At 49.5% G+C, this 20,749-nt stretch overlaps 1 protein-coding gene across 13 annotated transcripts in view; it reads right to left on the bottom strand.

The window, feature by feature from the left end:
• Positions 1-20,749, bottom strand: part of PRRC2A (proline rich coiled-coil 2A) — a 1,857,131-nt gene that overhangs the window by 566,755 nt on the left and 1,269,627 nt on the right. For all 13 annotated transcript variants that reach the window (XM_078645954.1, XM_078645958.1, XM_078645955.1 and 10 more), the window contains exon 20: positions 14,365-14,453. In XM_078645954.1, coding sequence (XP_078502080.1) covers positions 14,365-14,453 — 89 coding nt within the window. The remainder of the gene's footprint in view (positions 1-14,364; positions 14,454-20,749) is intronic.

Here is a 20,749-nt window from a genome sequence, read left to right as displayed (position 1 = left end):
GACGTCGCTGGACCCAGGATTGGGGCAACAAGTCTTGGCAAATGCAAGCCCACGCGGTGGACTTAAAATGGCATCTGGAGTGGACCAGGAGGGTCCGGGGTGCTCCTCTGTTGGAGGGGAGCAAGGGCCAGTCTGGAGCAACCAGACCAGCGGTGTTTGTCGTCGAAGTTCGTCGTCAGGGGGTCACTAGCCAACGGGCCAGTGACCTGGACAACGCGGTGAGCAGCAAAGAGCAGAAGGGCCCCACGCCGATCTCGTGGATGCAAGGGGGCTGAACTTCGGTGCTGGAGCTGCTCAGGGTTGGGGCTTCTCTTACCCCAAAGCACTCGGTCGAGGGTCACTCGGGAGTCGTGCTGGGCAAGCGTCGTGCAGTCTTGAAGATGGCCGGTCCCTCGAGGTCTCGTCGCACCCACGGGTCTCAGCTGGGCTGAAGATGCAGGTAGAGGTCAGAGGTGCCAGGGAAGCCGGTTCTCGTCGAGCTGGGCAGTCTTGATCCGGAGGAGAGACTTACAGCAGACCGCGATGCTTGGATGGTGCCTGCTGCTGCAGGGTGACTACTCCTTAGCCACAAGGGAGAAATCTTGAGAAGAGTCTTGAGTTCCTTTCGTGGAAAGTTGGTTCAGGATTCAAAGATGATCTGATTTGGAAGGGGGCCTGCTCCTACCTTTATCCTGCAAAAGGGGGCTGGCACGCAACTAAGTCCTGCCCTATGGGTGGGACTTGGAGGGGTGTGGTTACACCCCTCTCCTTTGCCGGGCTTTTCCCCAGATCAGGGGCTGGAGTGCCCCTGGAACTGGTTCAAGCCGGCCTATGCACAGTGAGCACCGGGGTGCCACTTGCAGTCACCTTCCTCTAAAGCCCTGTCTACCTAGGATACACACAATCCTGTCTGAGATGGTGCTGGCACCGCCCCTGGCAGGAAACCCTTTGTCCTTGCCTCCTGCGCTGGGAGGACTCCCAGCAGCAGGAGGGCAGACTTGTGTCTCGGTGGCAGCATCCATCTTGTGGAGCTGAGGCTATGTCTGACTTTAACCGGGGTTACAGGTTACCAACATGTCGTGTCCCTCTAGAAGGGTGGAATGCTAACCCCGTCGCCAGAATTGGCGAGGGGTTAGTATTCCAATTCGTATGACACCTTACTCGACATGTTTTGATAATGTTATACCAAAGTTAGCATATGACCGCGAGGTACATAATGCACTTAAGAGTATATGGTATAGCGTTATCGTGGAACAGCTATTAGGACTTGGTTCCGCAAGCTGCAAACGGGCTCAGCTCATGCCAGAGCACTATTTCACCTTATTCCACGCACTCTGCCTTCAGGATTGTTAAGGCCTGCCATAGGAGTGACTGATAGGAATATAGGTGTCCATTTTAGGTTTAGATATAGGAATACTATATCTAAAGCAAAGGGTGATTACACCACCTTGCCCCAGCTGTCAAGCAGCCAGTTGTGTCTGGTTTAGTTAGTCAACCCAGGGGTGGCATAATACATGCTGCAGCCCCTGAAAGACTTCTGGGTGCACCTCAGCCCTGGGTACAGGGACTTGGAGAGGGCCCAGTGCCAATTCAGTACCTGGGTACAATTTGGAATAGAGAGAACAGCTAGGCTGTGGGTCTGATTAGCAGGCCCACAGCCAGGGAAAGTCGTAAACCAGTGAAGCAAAAAGCAAAAATCTGGGTGATCATAGGATTGCAGACCCTACTCTCCTACAAGCATCATATTTCAGGCCAACTTCTCACAACGTCCAAGACCCATTGGTCTGAGGTGATTTCGGACCATTTGCAAAAGTACTTTGAGATGCGACCTCCAAGATTCACAGGCGGCAGGAGAAAGGAACTGAGACTGTCACTGTTTTTTATTGTTTGAGCCATCTCTATAAGTTGTTTTCCGTTGGTATGGTCTTGCGGTGGACTGACGATTTTGGGATTGGTAGGAACCCCTCTGTCGGTTATCGTTGTAGGTGTTGTATGAACGATATTGACCTGATCCTCGAAAAGTAGAGGAACCTTCGCCTCTACCTCGCGCCCCCTGAAAGGGCCGTTTCTTGTACTGCAGGGTAGCTAAGGACTTTGCAATGTCAGTGTCCTTCTTTATCGACTCCAGGGCATCATCTACATGTTTGCCAAACAAAGAATCTCCGTCGTACGGCAAGTCAAGGACTTTTGCTTGTACCTCTGGACGGAAGGTGGTAGACTTCAACCAGCCTTGACGCCTCAAGACTGCAGCCCCAGCCAATCGACGAAAACCTGTGGAGGAGATGTCGAGAGCGCAATCAATAATGTTGAATGAAATTCTCTCTCCCTCCTGAATAATGGCCTGCGCTTTTGCACGGACGGCATCGGGTATTTGAGGAAGCAGTGCGGCAATCTCGGACCACATCTGGCGGTCGTAACGGCCCAAAATAGCCAAGGTATTAGCCGCCCTCACAGTAGTTGCCGCCATGGTCGTAAATTTTTTACCTATAAAGTCCAACTTGCGGCCTTCCTGATCAGGAGGAGACGTGAGTGGTGTAGCAGGATTGCGGGATCTTTTTTGTGCTGCCTGAGTTATAACCGAATCGGCTTTCGGTTGTGAAATCAAACAGGCAGGTGAAGACGGAGGAGCCTTGTACTTCTTGTCCAATCTGGGCAAAACTGCAGGTACAGAATTCGGAAGTTCCATTAATTTAAGGCCCTCCTGCCAAATATGGTCAATGATTGGTATTGTGTGGGTTTGTCTTCGTGATATGTCCTTAAAATCGTATAAGAAGCATTCACGGTCTTTCGATAGTGAGATGAAAACGCTTTGCAGCACGGACCATCAAATTATGGAAATTTGCAATGTCCACTGGAGGCGATGCTAGAGGTGAGGTGGGCGGAGTGGAGGGTGTGTGAGCTCTGTAATCATCCCACTCATTCATATCGACGTCATTGTCGTTGTCATCCGTGTTGCGAGGATCAGGATCCTCGTTGTCGGTGTCAGGACGAGTACCCCCTGGTGAGGCAGGTGCAACAGGTGCAGGCGCTTGGGGAAGTAGTGGGTGAGGTTGTGGAGGAGGTTGTGGCACTGGAGAGGCAGGCGTAGATGGTGGGAATCTACGGTTATAGTCATCGAGCATGAGCTGTAGGTTCGTGACCAAAGATAACGGTATTTGGGTAACCAGCTCCGAAGTAACTGGTTCAGAGACCTCAACTGGAAATAAATCGTTCCCATCTTCGACGTTATGCACTTCGTCACCCTCATCACTATACTCCTGACATTTAATGTTCAAATCAGATGGACTAGATGCCTGGTTGAATATTTGCTCCACCTCTGAATCGTTTCCGGATTCTTCCTCACCAGACTGAAACAAGTGGTCTGGGAGAGGAGTCCCACTTCTCACTGGACTCAGTTGAATGAGAGGTACTGTCCTTAAAGAAGAAGCAGAAACCACTGTAAAAGTGGGAGCTGTGGCTTAAGGTTGATGAGAAGTCAACGAGCCCGTTGACGTCAATGCGGCAGTCTTAGAAGCAACCTGAGGCGTCTGTGTCGTCGCCAATGATGTAATCGACGCTGAAATTGAAGGCTTTTTCTTCGTCGACGAGATTGGAGCCTTACTCGTCGATGATGATGTAGACGTCGACGAAGTCATGACGGCCGTCTACGGAGGTGCCGTCGACGATGCAGGACCCATCGACGAGTTGCTTTTAGACGATGCCTTAGTCGTCGTCGACGGAGTTCGCGTCGACGGGGGAAGCGTCGACAATGACTTCTTCGTCGACGGTTTGGTTTTGGCACTCGTCGACGAGATCTTTATAATAGAAGCAATGGGTCTCACCTCCTGGGCCATCGTCGACGAGGTGATCGTCGTCGACGTAGCGCTGGTTGACACAGTACATGTCGTCGTCGACGTAGAGGCTACAGTCACTGACTTCGTCGTCGCTGAAGACGTCGACGGACGCGTCGACGAGCCAATTCCAGATTTAAATGTGGAAAGCGAGGCTTTGGGCGCAGACGTCAGAGAGCCAGGTCCCGTAGACGTGCCCTGAAGCGAATCCTGTGGGGAGACAAACCTGGAGGATTCCAACAGTCTACTTTTCTTCAGAAAAGGAGATGGAACCTCAGTCTCAGACCCACGCTTCTGAGAGGATTTTGAAAAGCCAGATGATAAACTTCCTGCCTCAGAAAGCACAGACTCTGAAGTCTTCAACCTCTGCAGCCACAGAAGGAGACGGGCCTCTCTATCCCTCAGAGTCTTGGGTGGAAAAGTGCAACAGTACTTACAGTTTTTCACTTCGTGGTCTGGATAGAGACAGTAAATGCATTTACTGTGTGGATCCTCATGGAAAAGGCGCAGTTTACCACAAGAAGGGCAGGCTTTAAGTGAATATGCTACTTACCAGTATGCATCTGTTCTTGGCATGTAGGGCTGCTAACATTCATATCTATTGCATAGATCGCCGCCTAGTGTTGGGTCCGGATGATTGCACATTGTTGTCCTGGAAGAGTCTTCGAAGTATCACGAGATAGGTGGCTCCTCCCCTGGACTACAGTGCGCATGGGCATCGACTCCATCCCCAGATTGTTTTTAGCCATTGTGGCAGAGATGGAGTGAAATAGTGTAAATGATGTCCATGCTAATGATTGAATGCAAGAAGGATCTGCAGCCGCTACGGGCACCGGGGAGGAGGGTGGGCGATATGAATGTTAGCAGCCCTACATGCCAAGAACCGATGCATACTGGTAAGTAGCATATTCAGTTCGAGGCATGTGGGCTGCTAAATTCATATCTATTGCATAGAATACATAGCAGTCCCTCCATTAACGGCGGCTGCCCGTGCCAGCTGCAGAAGTCTGAAAAAGTGTTTTGAGAACAGCCTGTCCTACAGCTGCCTGCTGCTTGGAATGCACATCAACACAGTAATGTTTGGTAAACGTGTGTGGTGTAGACCACGTGGCTGCTCTACAAATGTCTTCCAAAGGAATGTTCCCAAGGAAAGCCATGGAGGCCCCCAACTTGCGTGTGGAGTGCGCTCTCGGGGGGACCGTTAAAGTACGTTTAGCTTTTTGATAACAAATCTGAATGCACTTAACGATCCATCTGGCTATTCCTGCTTTGGAAATAGGGTTGCCTTTGTGCTGAGCTGAGAAGGCAACAAAAAGTTGCTGTGTCTTTCTAAATTGTTGTGTTCTGTCAATGTAGTACATGAGTGCCCTTTTTACGTCCAACGTATGGAGCATTCTTTCCGCTACTGTTTGTGGGTTTTGAAAGAATGCGGGCAGTTCAATAGTTTGGTTGACATGAAACTGTGACACCACCTTCGGAAGGAACTTGGGGTTAGTGCGGAGCACTACCCTGTTTGAATGAATTTGTATGAATGGCTCTTGTATAGTGAGGGCTTGCAGCTCACTAACACGCCTGAGAGATGTACTAGCAATGAGAAAGGCCACTTTCCATGTTAGGAACGGAATCTCGCATGAATGTAGCGGCTCAAAAGGTGGGCCCATCAGTCTAGTGAGGACCACATTGAGGTTCCACACAGGAGCTGGTGGTATTCTGGGAGGAATGACTCGCTTTAGTCCCTCCAGGAAGGCTTTAATGGCAGGCACCCTGAAAACGGAGAGATGCTGCCTGTTCTGGAGATAAGCTGCTATGGCGGATAAGTGTATCCGAATGGAAGCGTAAGCTAGATTGCATTTGTAAAGATGTAACAAATAGCAGATGATGTTAGGAATGGATGCATCTAGCGGGTCAATGTGATGTTCTGTACAGTAAATGACAAACCGCTTCCACTTTGCGGCATAGCAAGCTCGGGTAGTGGGCTTCCTTGCCTCCCTGATGATGTCCATGCATTCAGGAGGCAGGTTGAGATAGCCAAATTCTAAGACCTCAGGAGCCAGATCGCCAGATTGAGCTGTTGCGGATCTGGATGCTGAATGTCGCCATGGTTCTGCGTCAAGAGCCTGGGAGTGAGATGCAGCCTTTGATGCGGTACCACGGAAAGTTCCAGAAACATGGTGTACCATGGTTGGCGTGCCCACGTTGGAGCAACCAGGATGAGCGACATCGAGTGTTGCTTTAGCTTTCTTGCCACCAGCGGAATGAGAGGCGCTGGGGGAAAAGCGTACGCAAATTTGCCTGACCAGTTCATCCATATCGCATTGCCCTGCGATTGTGGGTGAGGGAACCTGGCGGCAAAGCTTTGGCATTTTGCGTTTTCCCTTGTGGCAAACAGGTCTATCTCCGGATGACCCCACCGCTGGAAGTACGGGTGGAGTACTGATGGATGTATCTCCCACTCGTGCATTTGATGGCTGTACCTGCTGAGCAGATCCGCCATCTGATTGTCCTTGCCTGGGAGGTGTTCCGCCATGAGGAAGATGTTCCTTTGAATGGCCCACTTCCACATGCTCTGAGCCAGATGAGACAGCTGTGGAGAGTGTGTACCTCCCTGCTTCTGGATGTAGTACATGGCTGTCATGTTGTCCGTCCGGATCAACACGACCCTGTTGCACAGATGTACTTTGAAGGACTTGAGCGCCATGAAGATCGCCATCAACTCCAGGTAGTTGATGTGCATCTTTTGTTGCTGCGTTGACCACAGTCCCTGCACTGTGTAGTGGAGCACATGAGCTCCCCACCCCTGGAGAGATGCGTCCGTTGTTAGGATAATCTGTGGCACAGGCTCTTGGAACGGTCGGCCCTTGCAAAGGTTGTGTGGATTCCACCAATGCAGAGAGTTGTATGCCCGACCGGTCACCAACGCTAGGTCTTTCAACTGTCCTTGAGCCTGAGTCCACTGATGCGCTAAGCATTCTTGGAGTGGACGCATATGCAGTCTTGCGTGCGGGACTATGAAGATGCAGGAGGCCATCATGCCTATCAACTGCATGAACACTCTCGCTGGTAGGGAGTGTTGCGGTCTGAACCTTTGGATGAGCGACTGAATGCTGTCGATCCTCACTTGGTTTGGCTGAGCTGTAGCAGTCAGAGTATTTATTGTCGCGCCCAGATACTGCCGCACGTGGGCAGGCTGGAGGTTCGACTTTGGGTAGTTCAGTGAGAACCCCAGACTGTGAAGGAGGTGAATGGTGTGGGACATGTGTGCGGCGCACTGTTGTTCCGACTTTGCTTGAACCAGCCAGTCGTCTAGGTAAGGGTAGACATGTATATTTTGTCTCCTGAGGTGCGCCGCTACTGTCGCCAGACATTTGGTGAACACTCTGGGGGCAGTGGTCACTCCGAAGGGTAGGACTTTGAACTGATAATGCCTGTTTTGGATGGTGAACCTGAGGTATTTTCTGTGGGAGGGGTGGAGTGGTATGTGAAAATAAGCATCCTTGAGGTCCAAGGTTGCTAGGAAGTCCCCTTGGTTTAGCAGGGGAAGAATTTGCTGCAGTGTTAGCATATGGAAATGTTCTGATAGGATATACAGGTTGAGGGGGCGTAGATCCAGAATGGGTCTGAGGGATCCGTCCTTTTTTGGGATGAGGAAGTACAGGGAATAGACCCCTGTTCCTTCCTCCTCCACTGGTACGAGCTCTATTGCGCCTTTTTGCAGCATCACAAGAACTTCTTGCTGCAATAAGTGCAAGTGCTCTGCCGACATAGGACGTTGTCTTGGGGGAATGTTGGGTGGAGTGGATGTCAACTCCAAACAGTAACCGTATTGGATACGTTTTCTCACCCACCTGTCTGTGGTGATGGACGTCCAGACTGGCAGGAACTGCTGGAGTCTCCCCCCGACAGGTGTTGGATGGTCGGGGGGCAGTGACAGAGAGTCACTGTTTGTTGGCGGCAGAGGAACGGGAGTTGTTGTTGCCTCTGCCCCTGCCCTTGGCACTGTTTCCTCTGTAACCCCCTCTACCCTGTTTGGGGTACGAGGACTGCGCGCCACCTTTGGTGAATTGCGTCTGCTGTGCCAAGTGTCCTCTGGTAACACCACGGGTACCTGAGCGACGAAAAGTGCTCCCCCTGAATTGCTGAGACTGAAGCGCCCCCATGGATTTAGCTGTCTCATTGTCTTTTTTAATCTTCTCGAGGGTGGTGTCAACGTCCGGGCCAAACAGTCTGTCGGGATTAACGGGCTGGTTGAGTATCGTTGTTTGAATATCAGGTTTAAACCCTGAGATGCGAAGCCATGCTTGACGCCTTAACATCACGCTAGTGTTAATTGCTCTAGCCGCTGTATCTGCAACGTCAAGCGCACACTTAATTGCTGCGTTTGAAATGAGCTTTCCCTCCTGTATTAGCATCTCAGCTGCCTCTTTAAACTCATCTGGAAGGTGTTGAAGGAGCTGCTCTAGGGTGTCGTAATGCGCCCTATCATATCGTGCCAACAGTGCCTGTGTGTTCGATATGCGCCAGATATTGGCTGCCTGTGCAGCCACCCTTTTACCAGATGCCTCTAGCACTTTCGACTCCTTGTCTGGGGGAGGAGCTTCACCCCTTGTCTGGGAGTTTGCCCTTTTGCGGGCATTGGCGACCACCAAAGAGTCCAGAGGCAACTGGCCCCGAATATATGCTGGGTCTCCAGGTGCCGGTCTGTATTTCTTTTCAATACGTGGGTTCACCACTCTTGCCCTGGTGGGTTCCTTAAAGATTTCTGGTGCATGCTTAAGGACACCTTTTAGCATTGGAAGCGTTTTAACAGTTTTTTCTGCGGCAGAGAAAGTGTCAAACAAAAAATCTTCTTCCACCGGGTCAGCATGCATGTCCACATTATGATTTGCAGCTGCCCGTTCAATTAAGGCATTGAATGCCGCTGAATCCTCAGTTGGGGATGTCCGTACACCATAAACCTGTGGGTCCTGTACCACTTGTTGGCCTCCCTGGTCACCAGTGTCCACCCATGAGTCCTGTTGCTCATCAGGGTCATTGTTATCTGGGAAATTGTACTGGTCATCCTGGTCATCGTCATCTCCCCCTGAAGCATTGGGAGAGGGTGATGGGCTCCTCCTTGGTTGAGGATGAATAGGTTCAACAAGGGCAGGAAGGTCCTGTGCTGGCCTCCTCTTCTTCAGAGGTATGACATAGGATTCTAATGGTTGGGAAGTAATCTTTCGCTTATAGAGCGTCAATTTTACCGTATCGGCGTCGATATAATGCTCAGATTAGCATCGAGTGTTGTGAGGCTTCTGTGTCCTTTGACACCGACCGGGGTGCAAAGGCCTTCGGTGCCACCTTCGGCGGCAGAGTGTAGAGGATCTGCGTGGAAGTCTTCCTCGGTGCGTCCACCAATTTCGGGGCCGACGGCGTGAGAGTAGTCGACGGCAAAGTCTTCTCCCGAATCCGTTTGAGGGAGTCGGTGACTTGCTTCGTGAACGAAGCGGAGGGTTTAGTTGCCGATGACTTATGCCCGTCACCATCGGAGGACGCTAGCGTCGACGAGGTGTCCGTGCGTAGTCGAGCCTCCGACGCATCTTCGACCCCAATGGTCCGGGCCTCCTTCCTAGGCTTAGGCGCCGATGCCGTTGGTTTTGGTCCGGCTTCTTTGTGCCGTTGCGAAGGGCCTCCGGACTTCGGCTCGGGGCCCTTCGTCGACTGCGCTTCGACCAGGCGTTTGCCTGTTGGCACCGCAGTCGCGTCTGATGGCGGTTGGACAGTCGTTGTGGACTTTGGTGGAGCAACCGTGCCCGACACGTGTTCGATGACCTTCTTAGGGGTCGGCTCCTTGGCCAGCGTATGTAGCGGTGCCGGTTCGACAGCCTTCTTTGGCTTCGGAGCCACTGAAGGCGACGGAGTCGATGACGTAGCAGGCTTCTTCAGTTTCGATGGTACGTCGGCCATCTTTGTTGTCGTCAAATCCGAAGGTTTCGGTTTCGATATGCGCAATGGCGGCTCCGCAGAAGTGTCCGTGGTCGGGCCAGAAGGCGGGGCCGGGGATTGCGGTGCAGGGTCGTGGGTAAGGCCGAGTGGCGATCCCGTGACCTGAGCCTGAGTCATGTAACTTTCGGGTCATAGCTCTTCCTCCGAGCTATCTTCCGCGGCCCCATAAACTTCGTCGTCCCCTACCTCCTCGACGTATTCCAGGTCCTGGCCCTCGACGGGTTCACCGGAATCGGCCTCGACCTCCGTCGAAGGTTGTGAAATCTGCAGACGATGGCTTGGGCCTTCTGCCTCGGGGTCGTCGAAGATGTCGTCGGGTGCCGGAGCCGCTCGCCGGGCCTCAAGGCGCGCTGCGCGCCGAAGCTTGAGCGTCTTCTTCGACCTGAACTTCGAACAGGCCATACAGCTGGCCTCGTCGTGTTCCGGCGAAAGGCATTTGTTACAGACTGGATGCACGTCGATGTGTGGGTATTTCGAACCACACACGGGGCAGAACTTGAACGGACTCCGTTCCATCGTAGAATCGTCGGGGTCTTGCTGCGACGACAGGGCCTCGATGTCCGAAGAGTTACTCGACTCCGCAGAAGACCGACTCCTAGAGTCGGATGAAGCACGAGACCGAACACGAACAATACAGACGAGCTAACGAAGGCCTTTTGGCCTTAAAGAAGTAGTTTTATTCAATTCCGACTAGGAGACGACGAAACCACATCCGAACCCAATGGCGGAAGAAAACAATCTGGGGATGGAGTCAATGCCCATGCGCACTGTAGTCCAGGGGAGGAGCCACCTATCTCGTGATACTTCGAAGACTCTTCCAGGACAACAATGTGCAATCATCCGGACCCAACACTAGGCGGCGATCTATGCAATAGATATGAATTTAGCAGCCCACATGCCTCGAACATAAAGAATTCTTATTAGAAGACATTTTCTGAGAAAAACAGCTAGAGTTGAAGAAAAAACTGAGCAGAGCTCAGGGAGACTCCCTTCACACGACGTGTGGTAGAAAATCTGAGGACTTGGGCTTCTGAGGAGAAGGTTCTAGAGGAGGCTACAGCCTGATTGGCTGGAATGTGGACCAACACATAATGACACTAATATGCTACTAAAGTGAGTTCTCCCTTAGGCTTTTCACTGGGCCTATTATGTTCTATGGTACTTTTAGAATTTACATTGTATTACATTATATGTATGTATATTTTTATTTATGATAATTTTTCATGTATACATGCATATGTTACTGCTATTTTATGTACCGTGGGACTCCCACTTCGACGACGGGGAATATTCAAGCATGTGAATCTATGAAAGACACCCCTAATACTGGAGAACCTAGGTACCCAGGGCATTGTGACCAGAGAAGACCCCTAAGGGCTGCAGCACTTATTGTGCCACCCTTAGGGGCCCTGTACCTTGACACCCACACACTTCCTTTGCAGGCTGTGAGTCTAGGTTCAGAACTAAACTAAGAGTCAACATGGCACCTGTGTGCCATGCCCACAACCCCACGGCCCTGGCATACATCAGCCACATCTCTAGCTGGGTGCCCTATGCCAGTGATGTGGGCACAGGTGCCTGAGCCCTGTGCCCCTACAGTACCCAGGGCCATTCCTGGGCATTGTAAGTACAGTGATGCCATTAAGAGTATATGGTGCGGGGAGGTTGTCATTACAAACTCCACAGCTCCATAATGGCTACACTGAACACTGACAAGTTTGATATCAAACTTCTCAGCACATTAAACCCACACTGATGCCAGTGTGGGATTTAATGTAAAATGCACTACAGAGGGCTTAGTCTTACCTGTGCAATGCCTGCGGCCATTAACCCCCCACCGATCAACGCCACATGCTTGATGACCACGTTCTTTGCCTGTGAGGCGCTGGAGGAGGACAAAACGCGAACGAACTGCCAAGTGGCGAAAGTCATGGCTTGTTCAAATGTCCTGCGGGAGAATCCCTTGCTAAATAGAAGACAAACCACGGGGACGAGTGACAGAAGGGCAAGACCGGTGTGGGAGGAGCCTGTTAGTGACTTAGTCTACCAGCCGCAGGGACTGTGGAAATAAAAGAGGGACTGATAGGGACAAAACAGCTAGCAATCCGGACATCTTAAAATGCTAAATGTGATCAGAATCGGAACTAGCGCCTTGGGGATAAACACTTTCAAATACTCTTTGCGCAATGGCCTTTTAAAAATATCTCAAGTATTATTTTACTCATTTTTGCATGTCCTACTGATGACTTTCCATACATTATTTGTTTTGATTAATTATGTTTTTTCTCGAGTAATGTTCCGCCCCCCTTTGTATGTTTACTATTATTATTATGTTTCTAGCATTGTGTGTGCCCGTTTGTCTTTTCTACATCTTCTCGTACACGTCAGATTTCTCTGTCTGCAGTATGGAAGCTTGGATGGGCTCTGCTAACGGAGTCTACACAGACTCCCAAGCATGGAGTCAACTCCGCTGGGAGACGGCCAGTGACTGAAGGTGCAAACCTCAAAGGCGGCAGGAAAGGTTTGGGTGACAGATGCTGTCGGTCTACCAGGAGAATGGTGTACAACACGACTGCATCACGCATCTGAGGAGAAACACTGCTTCTAATCACAGAGTGAACCCGCCAGCTCAATGCAAATAATGCAGAAAAATAAATAAACTGAGCATTGTGCCCCTCAGGCGGGCGCCGCGCTTTGATTCAAAGTAAAAAAGTAAATAAATAGAGCGTGGTGTCCCTAAAGCGGGCGCCACGCTCCGAACTAATGTAAAGAATTTAATAAATAAATGGAGCGCGGTATCCACATACAACTTAGAACATTGCTCTTCACAGCCGGAATGACAAAAAGAAAGTGCTCACCCACTAAATAAAGGAGAGAGTGTCACCCCGCAAGTAAAGGATCCAGTCCGGGCTGGCGGGGCCAAAAGTGGACAGGGCAGTAACAAGGAGGGACTAAAAAGCCTCCTTCACAATAGAAAGCCAGTGTTTAGCCTAAGCTATGACGCAAGCCAATGGGAAAAACGGGCGGGGATTCAAGTCCCCTTCCAAAATCGTATCCATGACATTAAGCCTGACAGAGCAAGGAGCGCAAGGGGGCTTTAGCGCTAGGTCTGCGAGACCTAAAAACTATGTCTCGAAGAGGCAGCGTGGTCTAGGCAAGCCCTATAAAGGTAGGTTTGGGCTTTGCCATTACCTTAAATTGCAAAGTCAAGTTCAGCAGTTTAAAACTGCCTTTCCCTTCTGCAGTGGCTGACTAGAAACCATGCTTTACTCTGTCACTCAAGGTGGCACAAATGCTATACGTCCTTGGGAGAAACTTCGATATACAGGCCCTGGATACCAGAGGCCCCTTATGCTACGGACCTACAAGTTAGTTAGGCTATGCCAATTTGGGACAAGCCCATTAAACGTACCAATTTACAGGCCAGAGCACGCGCACAGAGTCCGGTTTAGAACTAATTAAATTATTTAGGCCCGGTCTGATAATACCACTAAATAATTTGTTAATGAGCCGGTAATTTAAGAGATGACATGAATCTTAAATCTGCAAAACCAACAGTTGATGGACAGAATGCAGAACAATGTCATACATTCACCCCAGTACAGAGATCTGGGCCTAAATCCATTGTTTTTTTCACTCCACACCACCCCAGTTCAGACATGGCCATATGCAAATCAACCTTGACCCTGTGCCTCATGCGAACAGTCCAGCCCGAACTGCCAAGCCATGCCTTTACTGGACCGGAATCTTAAATCTGTCACCTTATGTTTGGATAGCCATTGGAGAAGCAAAATACAGCAGTACGTTGTGTTGTTATCAAACACTAATCAGTTATTGTCACAGTACAAAACAAAGGTACAAAGATTCAAATGCTAGGTATGTTTAAAGGACGTCATTGGGTACCAGCTTCCGAGCTGTATTATTATTATTATTATTAAGCCAATTTGTATTGCGCGTACTAAACCCGAAGGTGTCAAGGCGCCTATCTAAAAAAGATCAGCAAATTACAACAGCACTACTACAGGTAGGCACGTACAAAGAGATAGGTTTTCAGGGCAGATCTAAAGGCCTGGAGAGTGGGGAGAGACTGTACTTTAAAATGAAGTCAAATCTAATAGTATGTGCAACAGAGAAACCATTTTGCCATAATGACAATCTATAAACGCCTGTTGCTCTTTGAAGGGATTAAAATTTTTCCAGTGAAGCACCTTGGGATATTAACCACAATGAGAAATTTGAGGGGAAAGAAACCCATGAGCCAACAGGTACACATTTGTACGTAACGCAGATCAGGTTTAGATGGTGCATAGTTGCAGATAAAGTATTTGTTTTTGGCTCCTTCAAAAACAAAATGTTACATTTCATGGCAGATTGAATGCGCAATTATGATTGTTGGTAAACGTGCTGCAAAGGACACATAAAAGCCCAAACAAAAGCACAGCAGAGATGGTAATGCTGTGTCAACAGAAGGTGGTCAATAAAAAGCATCCTGTATGGAAATACATAGTGCAGTGCAACTAACTGAAGATACTGCCCTTAATGAGCCACTTCCTTACATCTTCCCTTACATTACCTCTGTGCCCACGGGGTCTTCATAAGTGTTCAGGGGGTCGATCCAGGCTTCCACAGGGCCAGACGGAGAGTAAGACTTCCTGCAAGTATCTGTTTCAAAGATAAAAGTGAATATATCAGTCTTTCTAGAGATTAATACCCAGTTAAGATCCACAAGAAGATGTAATTGCAATGGTTCCACGAGATGGTAGGCACAAAAAAGCAATCACACCAATTTGTAGCACAGGTTGGGTCAGCAGCTAAAACCCAGAAGAGTGTTTTAGTGCAAAGTTCATCAGATACTTACAACTGAGCATGGTGATCCCTTGGGCTAAACTTTGGACCCTTCTTTTCTACACTAATCAGAGAATTTGAGGTTCACATCACCTTGTTTAATGGAAAAGTAGGGTGTCCAATACAAGTACAGTAGAAATCAATTAACGGTTGTTTTTTTAGGATCATACACTCATTGCCTTTACCAGCTGAGGCATGGTTCTGTATAAAATAAGGAAATACATAACTGCTGGATTCACATTAACTCTACTCCAATTCACTCGACTCCACTCCACTCTACAGTACTCCAATCTATGGAGCAAGGACTAGTGTACCGGTCTCAAATAGAATATATCAAGCATTTTGGTAGATAAATATCAAGTGAAACCTGAAGACTATCTCAGTTGCTTTTAAATCAGCCAAGAATATAGGTGATCCTGTAATCTAACAAGAAGAGCATTAGTGAGACATGAGCGAGTGATCGAATGTCAAAGGGCCCCAACCACTCCATATGTAGTGTGGCATCATACACTAGAGACAGAGAGGATGGACTTTAATGTGACTGAGCAAGAGAGCTTCTCTTGTAAATGTGTCTGATGCGGTAATTATTTTTCCACAGTGAGCTTAAGGCAGTCAGCCATGTAAATGTGAGTTAATGAACTATTGGTCTTCCGAACTGAGGATCTATTTTTGGGCTTCAAACGTTATAAGTGTTCTTATCCTTTGAAGGAGTAGTTTTGGTTTCGAAATGACTAGTGACACCTCCCTTTGAAACACAAAATACACCAAAGTACAGACATCTCAGATTGTGTTTTCCCCATATGGTTAAGTGTAAGTGTAAAGATGCAAAAATGTCTTAACTGGAGTAAGGAAAGATTACAAACAGTAAAGCAATTATCACAGATGTTACATTAGTTTGCATGTGAATCTACATCACTATAAGCTGCAAACCAACTGCGAAAGGTAAGTTGTCTGCTTGCAGCATGGGTAGCTGCAGATAAAATGCACTGTATAAACTGAAAATCAGAGCATCTCCCCTGCAGCGGGAAGCTTATGAGGAAGATTTTCAGACATTTGAAGAAGAAAAGAATTTAAGACAGTTTGTCCAAGGTTTGCTTCTTTGTGTCCAGGAATGTTCACACAATGCTTAGTGACTATGTGGACAGTAAGAATAAGGTTACTTACCAAGTAAACATCTATTCTTGGCATGTAAAGCTGTAGATTCACATGCTTTGCATACTTCTGCCACATAGCATTGGGTACGGATGCTTGCAAGTTGTTTTTCTTCTATGCAGTCTTTCCAGTCACGTGTTAGGGGACTCCTTTCGGAGATAGTGTGCATGGGCATTGAAGCACAAGTTACTACTTGTGTAACGATATATCTGTAAGAGACATTAGTGATAGATTCCTTACCTTAGAATATTCCCAGGAATCAGACTGGATCCGGAAAGTTTTTGCTTAGCAGTAACTCTGTGCGTCAGTAGGTGGCGTCCTGCGGCTCTGTGCCCGTCACTGGTGTCGCAAGCCCCGAGATGACGTCACGGAGAGTACATAGGCGCCACCCATGCGCGCTGACGTCAGTTCTGTACAGGACTTTCCGCGCCAGGAACGCAGAGCCATGCAAGATACCGACCATTGGTGCATAAAACTAGGGCCCTAAAAGGGATGACCTTAACTCTTTTAATCAGTTCGCAGAACGGGGAGGATGGGTGGGGCGGTAAGGAATCTATCACTAACTAATGTCTCTTACAGATATATCGTTATACAAGTAGTAACTTGTACATCTGAAAGAGACATTAGTGATAAATTCCTTACCTTAGAATAGATACGCCAGAAATACCAAGCCCAGTAATGGGTCTGCGAACAAGATTACACCAGAGAGGAGGAGCCTAGCCCGCGACCATGATGGCCGCCTGATCCCTCGGCTCCGCCGACCCTCTCGTTCTTCTCCCGCAACGCCGCTGATCCTGCATGTTATCCTGCCCACTTGTCGGCGTCCTGGACCCGTGAGGCGCTCCTGAGTCCAGCGGTGTGCTCCCCGGCGCGATCCTGGTAGCAGAGGCGACGAGGTGTCCCGGTCTTTGTCTCAGTGCTGCATTGCCGAGGCCGGGTCTTTGTTCTCCGGAGGCTGCCGTCCCAAGTTGCAACAACGGCTGACATTGTAGCAGGACGGGGTTAGCTGACGGATAGCTATAACCGCATTGTTTTCCCTGCTACAGCGAGCCGCCCTGTCCTGCACGCCTTCATGCTCGACTTGTGTCACCGCCGTAGAAGATATATTCTACCCTCTTTTTTGCTTGTGGACGGCTCGGAGCGTCTTCTTGTTCTTCAGCGCTGAGACGGCTGCCATTTTGTACTGGGCGCTCGGCATCTGGGACTCTCTCCCCCGGCGGCCATTTGGGGTATCCATAGCGGTTTGCGCTGCATTGTCGCCGGGTGTCAGGCGAAGGGGACCGTCCCGCTACTGTACCCCCTGGAGTGGCGGTGATTTGCGGACCGGCTGCTGATACGATGGCCGACGGCGACCAGTCTCGAGGGATACGGTGTGACCCAGCGCCCAGGGTGCGCGAGACGGCGGCGCCCTCTTATCCTGCGGCACCCCTCAGGATTGCTGATATTATGTATGCCCTGAGTAATCTCCATGTAGCTGTGCGCAACATGGCCCTGGACCTGGAATGCCGACTGGATGTCTCTATGCTTGCAGAGCCCTCGGACGGCCATGCTGAGCTCCGTGTGCTGTGCACCTCGCCACACCCTGTGTTTGTCTGCGACTACCAGCCTGCTCAGACGTACTTGAAGGTGCTGGATAAGAGAGATGTGGTTGCTGCCGCGCTACCCAGTGTTGATGCGGAGATGTGTGGAGATCTTGGTCCTCGGCAGAGGCGGGAGGTTTGTGTCCGGACGCCTCGCCACACAACTGTTTCGGGGCTTCATCGCGGGTCTCCATGCCCCATCCTGGAGTTGCAACTGCTGTTTTGGCCGGCAGCCCTTCAAGCATTGCGATTGTGCATTGCTCCTTCTTGGTTGGACGTTCACCGCTTGGCTCTGAGGTGGACGGACTTTGGTGGATGGCATGGTGCTCTGCAGTGGACCTTACTTTTGCTTTCTCCGTCCAAGATGGCTGCTTTGGAACTGTACTCCGTCGGTGTACTGGATCGAAAGGGACAAGGCTGAGGATGTTTCTCCCTTTTTGCTGCATCCGGTTTTGTGCATTGCTGGGACTGTAATGGACAATAGTGGGAGATACGTGTTGGTCTGGTGCTGGTTCGGGGTCCGGGGATGGATGGCCGAGGGTAAAAGTACTGATTGTTTTGGTTATTTTCCTGGCCCTCCTCCGGTCTTTTGTGATTTCTTTTCCTTCTTTCTCTTGCTCCTAAATTTCGGGTACTCTTGGGGCGACAGACACACTGCTAGGGGGGGGTGGTAGGCCGTAGCCTCTGCATGCGTGTTGGGTGGGGGGGTGTTCTTTCTTTGTTCGTTTCAGTTACTATGGGCCTTATTTTTCTTCTTCTTCTTCTACTTTTTTCTTCTCCTATTTCTTTGGGTCAAGGGGTGGATTGGTGCGAGGTGGGTAGTGGCTGGGGTGTATCATAATGTCTGCGCGTCTTCTCTCCTGTGCTACTCGCCTCCAGCCTTTTGTTTAATAGATAATGTTCGTTAATCTTTCTGAATATTGTTGTCCATTTCGGTCGTGGTACGGATTGTTAAGAATTTGCTCCTTCTTGGCTCCTACTACTTTGGCTATACTTTTAATAAAAAAACTTTAAAACTAAACCTTCACTTCTCCTACTTCTCGGCAGCGCAACAAATTACAGTGTAACTTGGATTAATCGTGTTTGCTTTGATATGCTGCTGAGTTGCCCAATTGCTCGCTACTGTGCTTTAATCGATTGCGAGGCCGGCCGGTGGGTTGTAGGCCCGTATTTGTTTGCTTATATTATCCAATAAAGGTTTTATACAAAAAAAAAAAAAAAAAAAAAGAAGATTACACCAGAAAGTCACAGAACAGAATGGCCAGAGAAGCCGTCTCTCCGGACTTAACTGTCAAGCCAGTAATGCTTGGTAAACGTGTGCAGAGAGGCCCACGTAGCTGCCTGACAAATGTCCTGCAAGGAAACGCCGCGTCCCAAGGCAGTAGTGGCTGCAGTAGCCCTGGTCGAATGGGCACTGTGAGAAGTTTGCCTGGTATATGATGTTCACTATTCTAGTGAACACCTTGCACCAGTCCAAACAACCCTTATGGTGATGGTTGTAAGTCAACCTTATAGACCAGCAATGTAGTGGTAGCGTGGACAGAACAGTCTTAGGCTAAAAGACTCTTGAGGGCGTGTAAAGCCAGCTGTTTTACCATATGAATATCAAATGAAAGGACACCACACAGGATATATATATATAATATATATGTATTTATTCACTAACACACTCCTCTGAACTCTTTATGAGATCAAAGGCCAAAGCACATAACAAGTTACTTAATCAGGATATGTTACGTTGCACAAAATACAGTTAGGCTCTAGGGGCGAAGCAAACCATATACTAAGAAAGTGGTATAAGTATCACGTCACGAGAAAAGGAAAGGCCTAGGGCCTAGAGAATCGCTGGGGCTACACCATCTGACCCTCAGGTTAGGAGTGGGAGGCCCACAGGCGGCACGTGCAGTGTCTTTACACACACACGCGAGAGTCAATGTTAAGTCAATGGGAACTTAGAGTTTAGAAAAAGAAGGATTTAGGACACTTCCGGTTTAGCTAGAAGGAAACAACTAAAAACCTCGACACTTGGATAGTCAATACCCTTGGGAGCACCGAAGTACTCGCGTTACCTCACCCACAGGAAGCGGGTGCATAGGTGTGAAGATGTTGTGAGAAGTTGGCCTGATATGCAGTGCTCACTATTCTAGTGATCACTATGTATCAGTCCAAACAACCCTTATTGATGATTGGTTGTAAGTCAACCTTATAGACCAGCTATCCTAGTAGCATGGATACGAGCAGTCTAAGGCTAAGACTCTAGAGGGCGTGTTAAGCCAGCTGTTTTACCATCACATTACCCCTTGAACACCAAGTGAAAGGACACCACACAAGTTGTTATGAAAATAACCAGATATTTATTTATAACAAGACTACCCTGAACTCTTTATGAGTCAGGGAGCTAAGCACACAACAAAACTCTTATAAAAATACTTCAAGTTGCACAATTTACACAAATGCCCGAGGGGCACGAAAAACCATATTCACAAAAGTGGAATGCGAATTACTAGCAGGTAAGTAACTATTCTCATAAACTTTAGAAACGCTAGGCCTACAATACTAAACCCTTAGATTAGTGGCAGGAGGCCTGTGGACGTCGTGTGCAGAGTGGGAACTCTCACACGTAAGGCGGGAAAAAGTCTATGGAGGCTAGCAGTTGCAAAGTTACTGTTCTCGGGCGAACCCGACTAGGTGGGTCGAAAACAAGGGTGGATCCGAACACTTAGGGTGTTAGACTATGCTGGAGCACCGGAGTACTCAAATTACCTAGCCCAGGGGCTGCGGCTGCATAGGGTTGAAGTTGCGTCGGAAACCACTGTTGAAGATCCAGGAGCCTGAAGAAAGAGTTGCTGGCAGGCGGCCAGTGAAGAAAGTTCGGAGTGATCCAAGCCTGGATCAGGGAAGAAGAAACCTGTAAGCAGAGGGGACCAAGTTCTGAATCACTAGCCAGTGATTTGAGTGGGCACCAGGATGGCACCGGACGAAGTCACCTCAGCCAGGTGAGTGGGCGCTGCTGGGCTCTGCAGTCTCTCGGACCAGGAGGCGTTGTCGGCGACCAGGATGGAGGTGCGAGCTGTCCCACGAAGGTTCTTGCTGTCGACGTCGCTGGACCCAGGATTGGGCAACAAGTCTTGGCAAATGCAAGGCCCACGCGGTGGACCTAAAATGGCGTCTTGAGTGGACCAGGAGGGTCCAGGGTGCTCCTCTTTTGGAGAGGAGCAAGGGCTAGTCTGGAGCAACCAGACCAGCAGTGGTTGTCGTCGTGGAGCGTCGTGAGAGGGCCACTAGCCAACGGGCAAGCGACCTGGACAACGCGGTGAGCAGCAAAGAGCAGAAGGGCCCCACGCCGATCTCGTGGATGCAGGGAGGCTGAACTTCGGTGCT

The sequence above is a fragment of the Lissotriton helveticus genome, chromosome 5_1, assembly GCF_964261635.1.
Source record: "Lissotriton helveticus chromosome 5_1, aLisHel1.1, whole genome shotgun sequence".
Taxonomy (NCBI): Eukaryota; Metazoa; Chordata; class Amphibia; order Caudata; family Salamandridae; genus Lissotriton; species Lissotriton helveticus.
The sequence above is the reverse complement of the archived record's forward strand: the minus strand, read 5'-3'. Positions and strand labels throughout refer to the sequence as shown.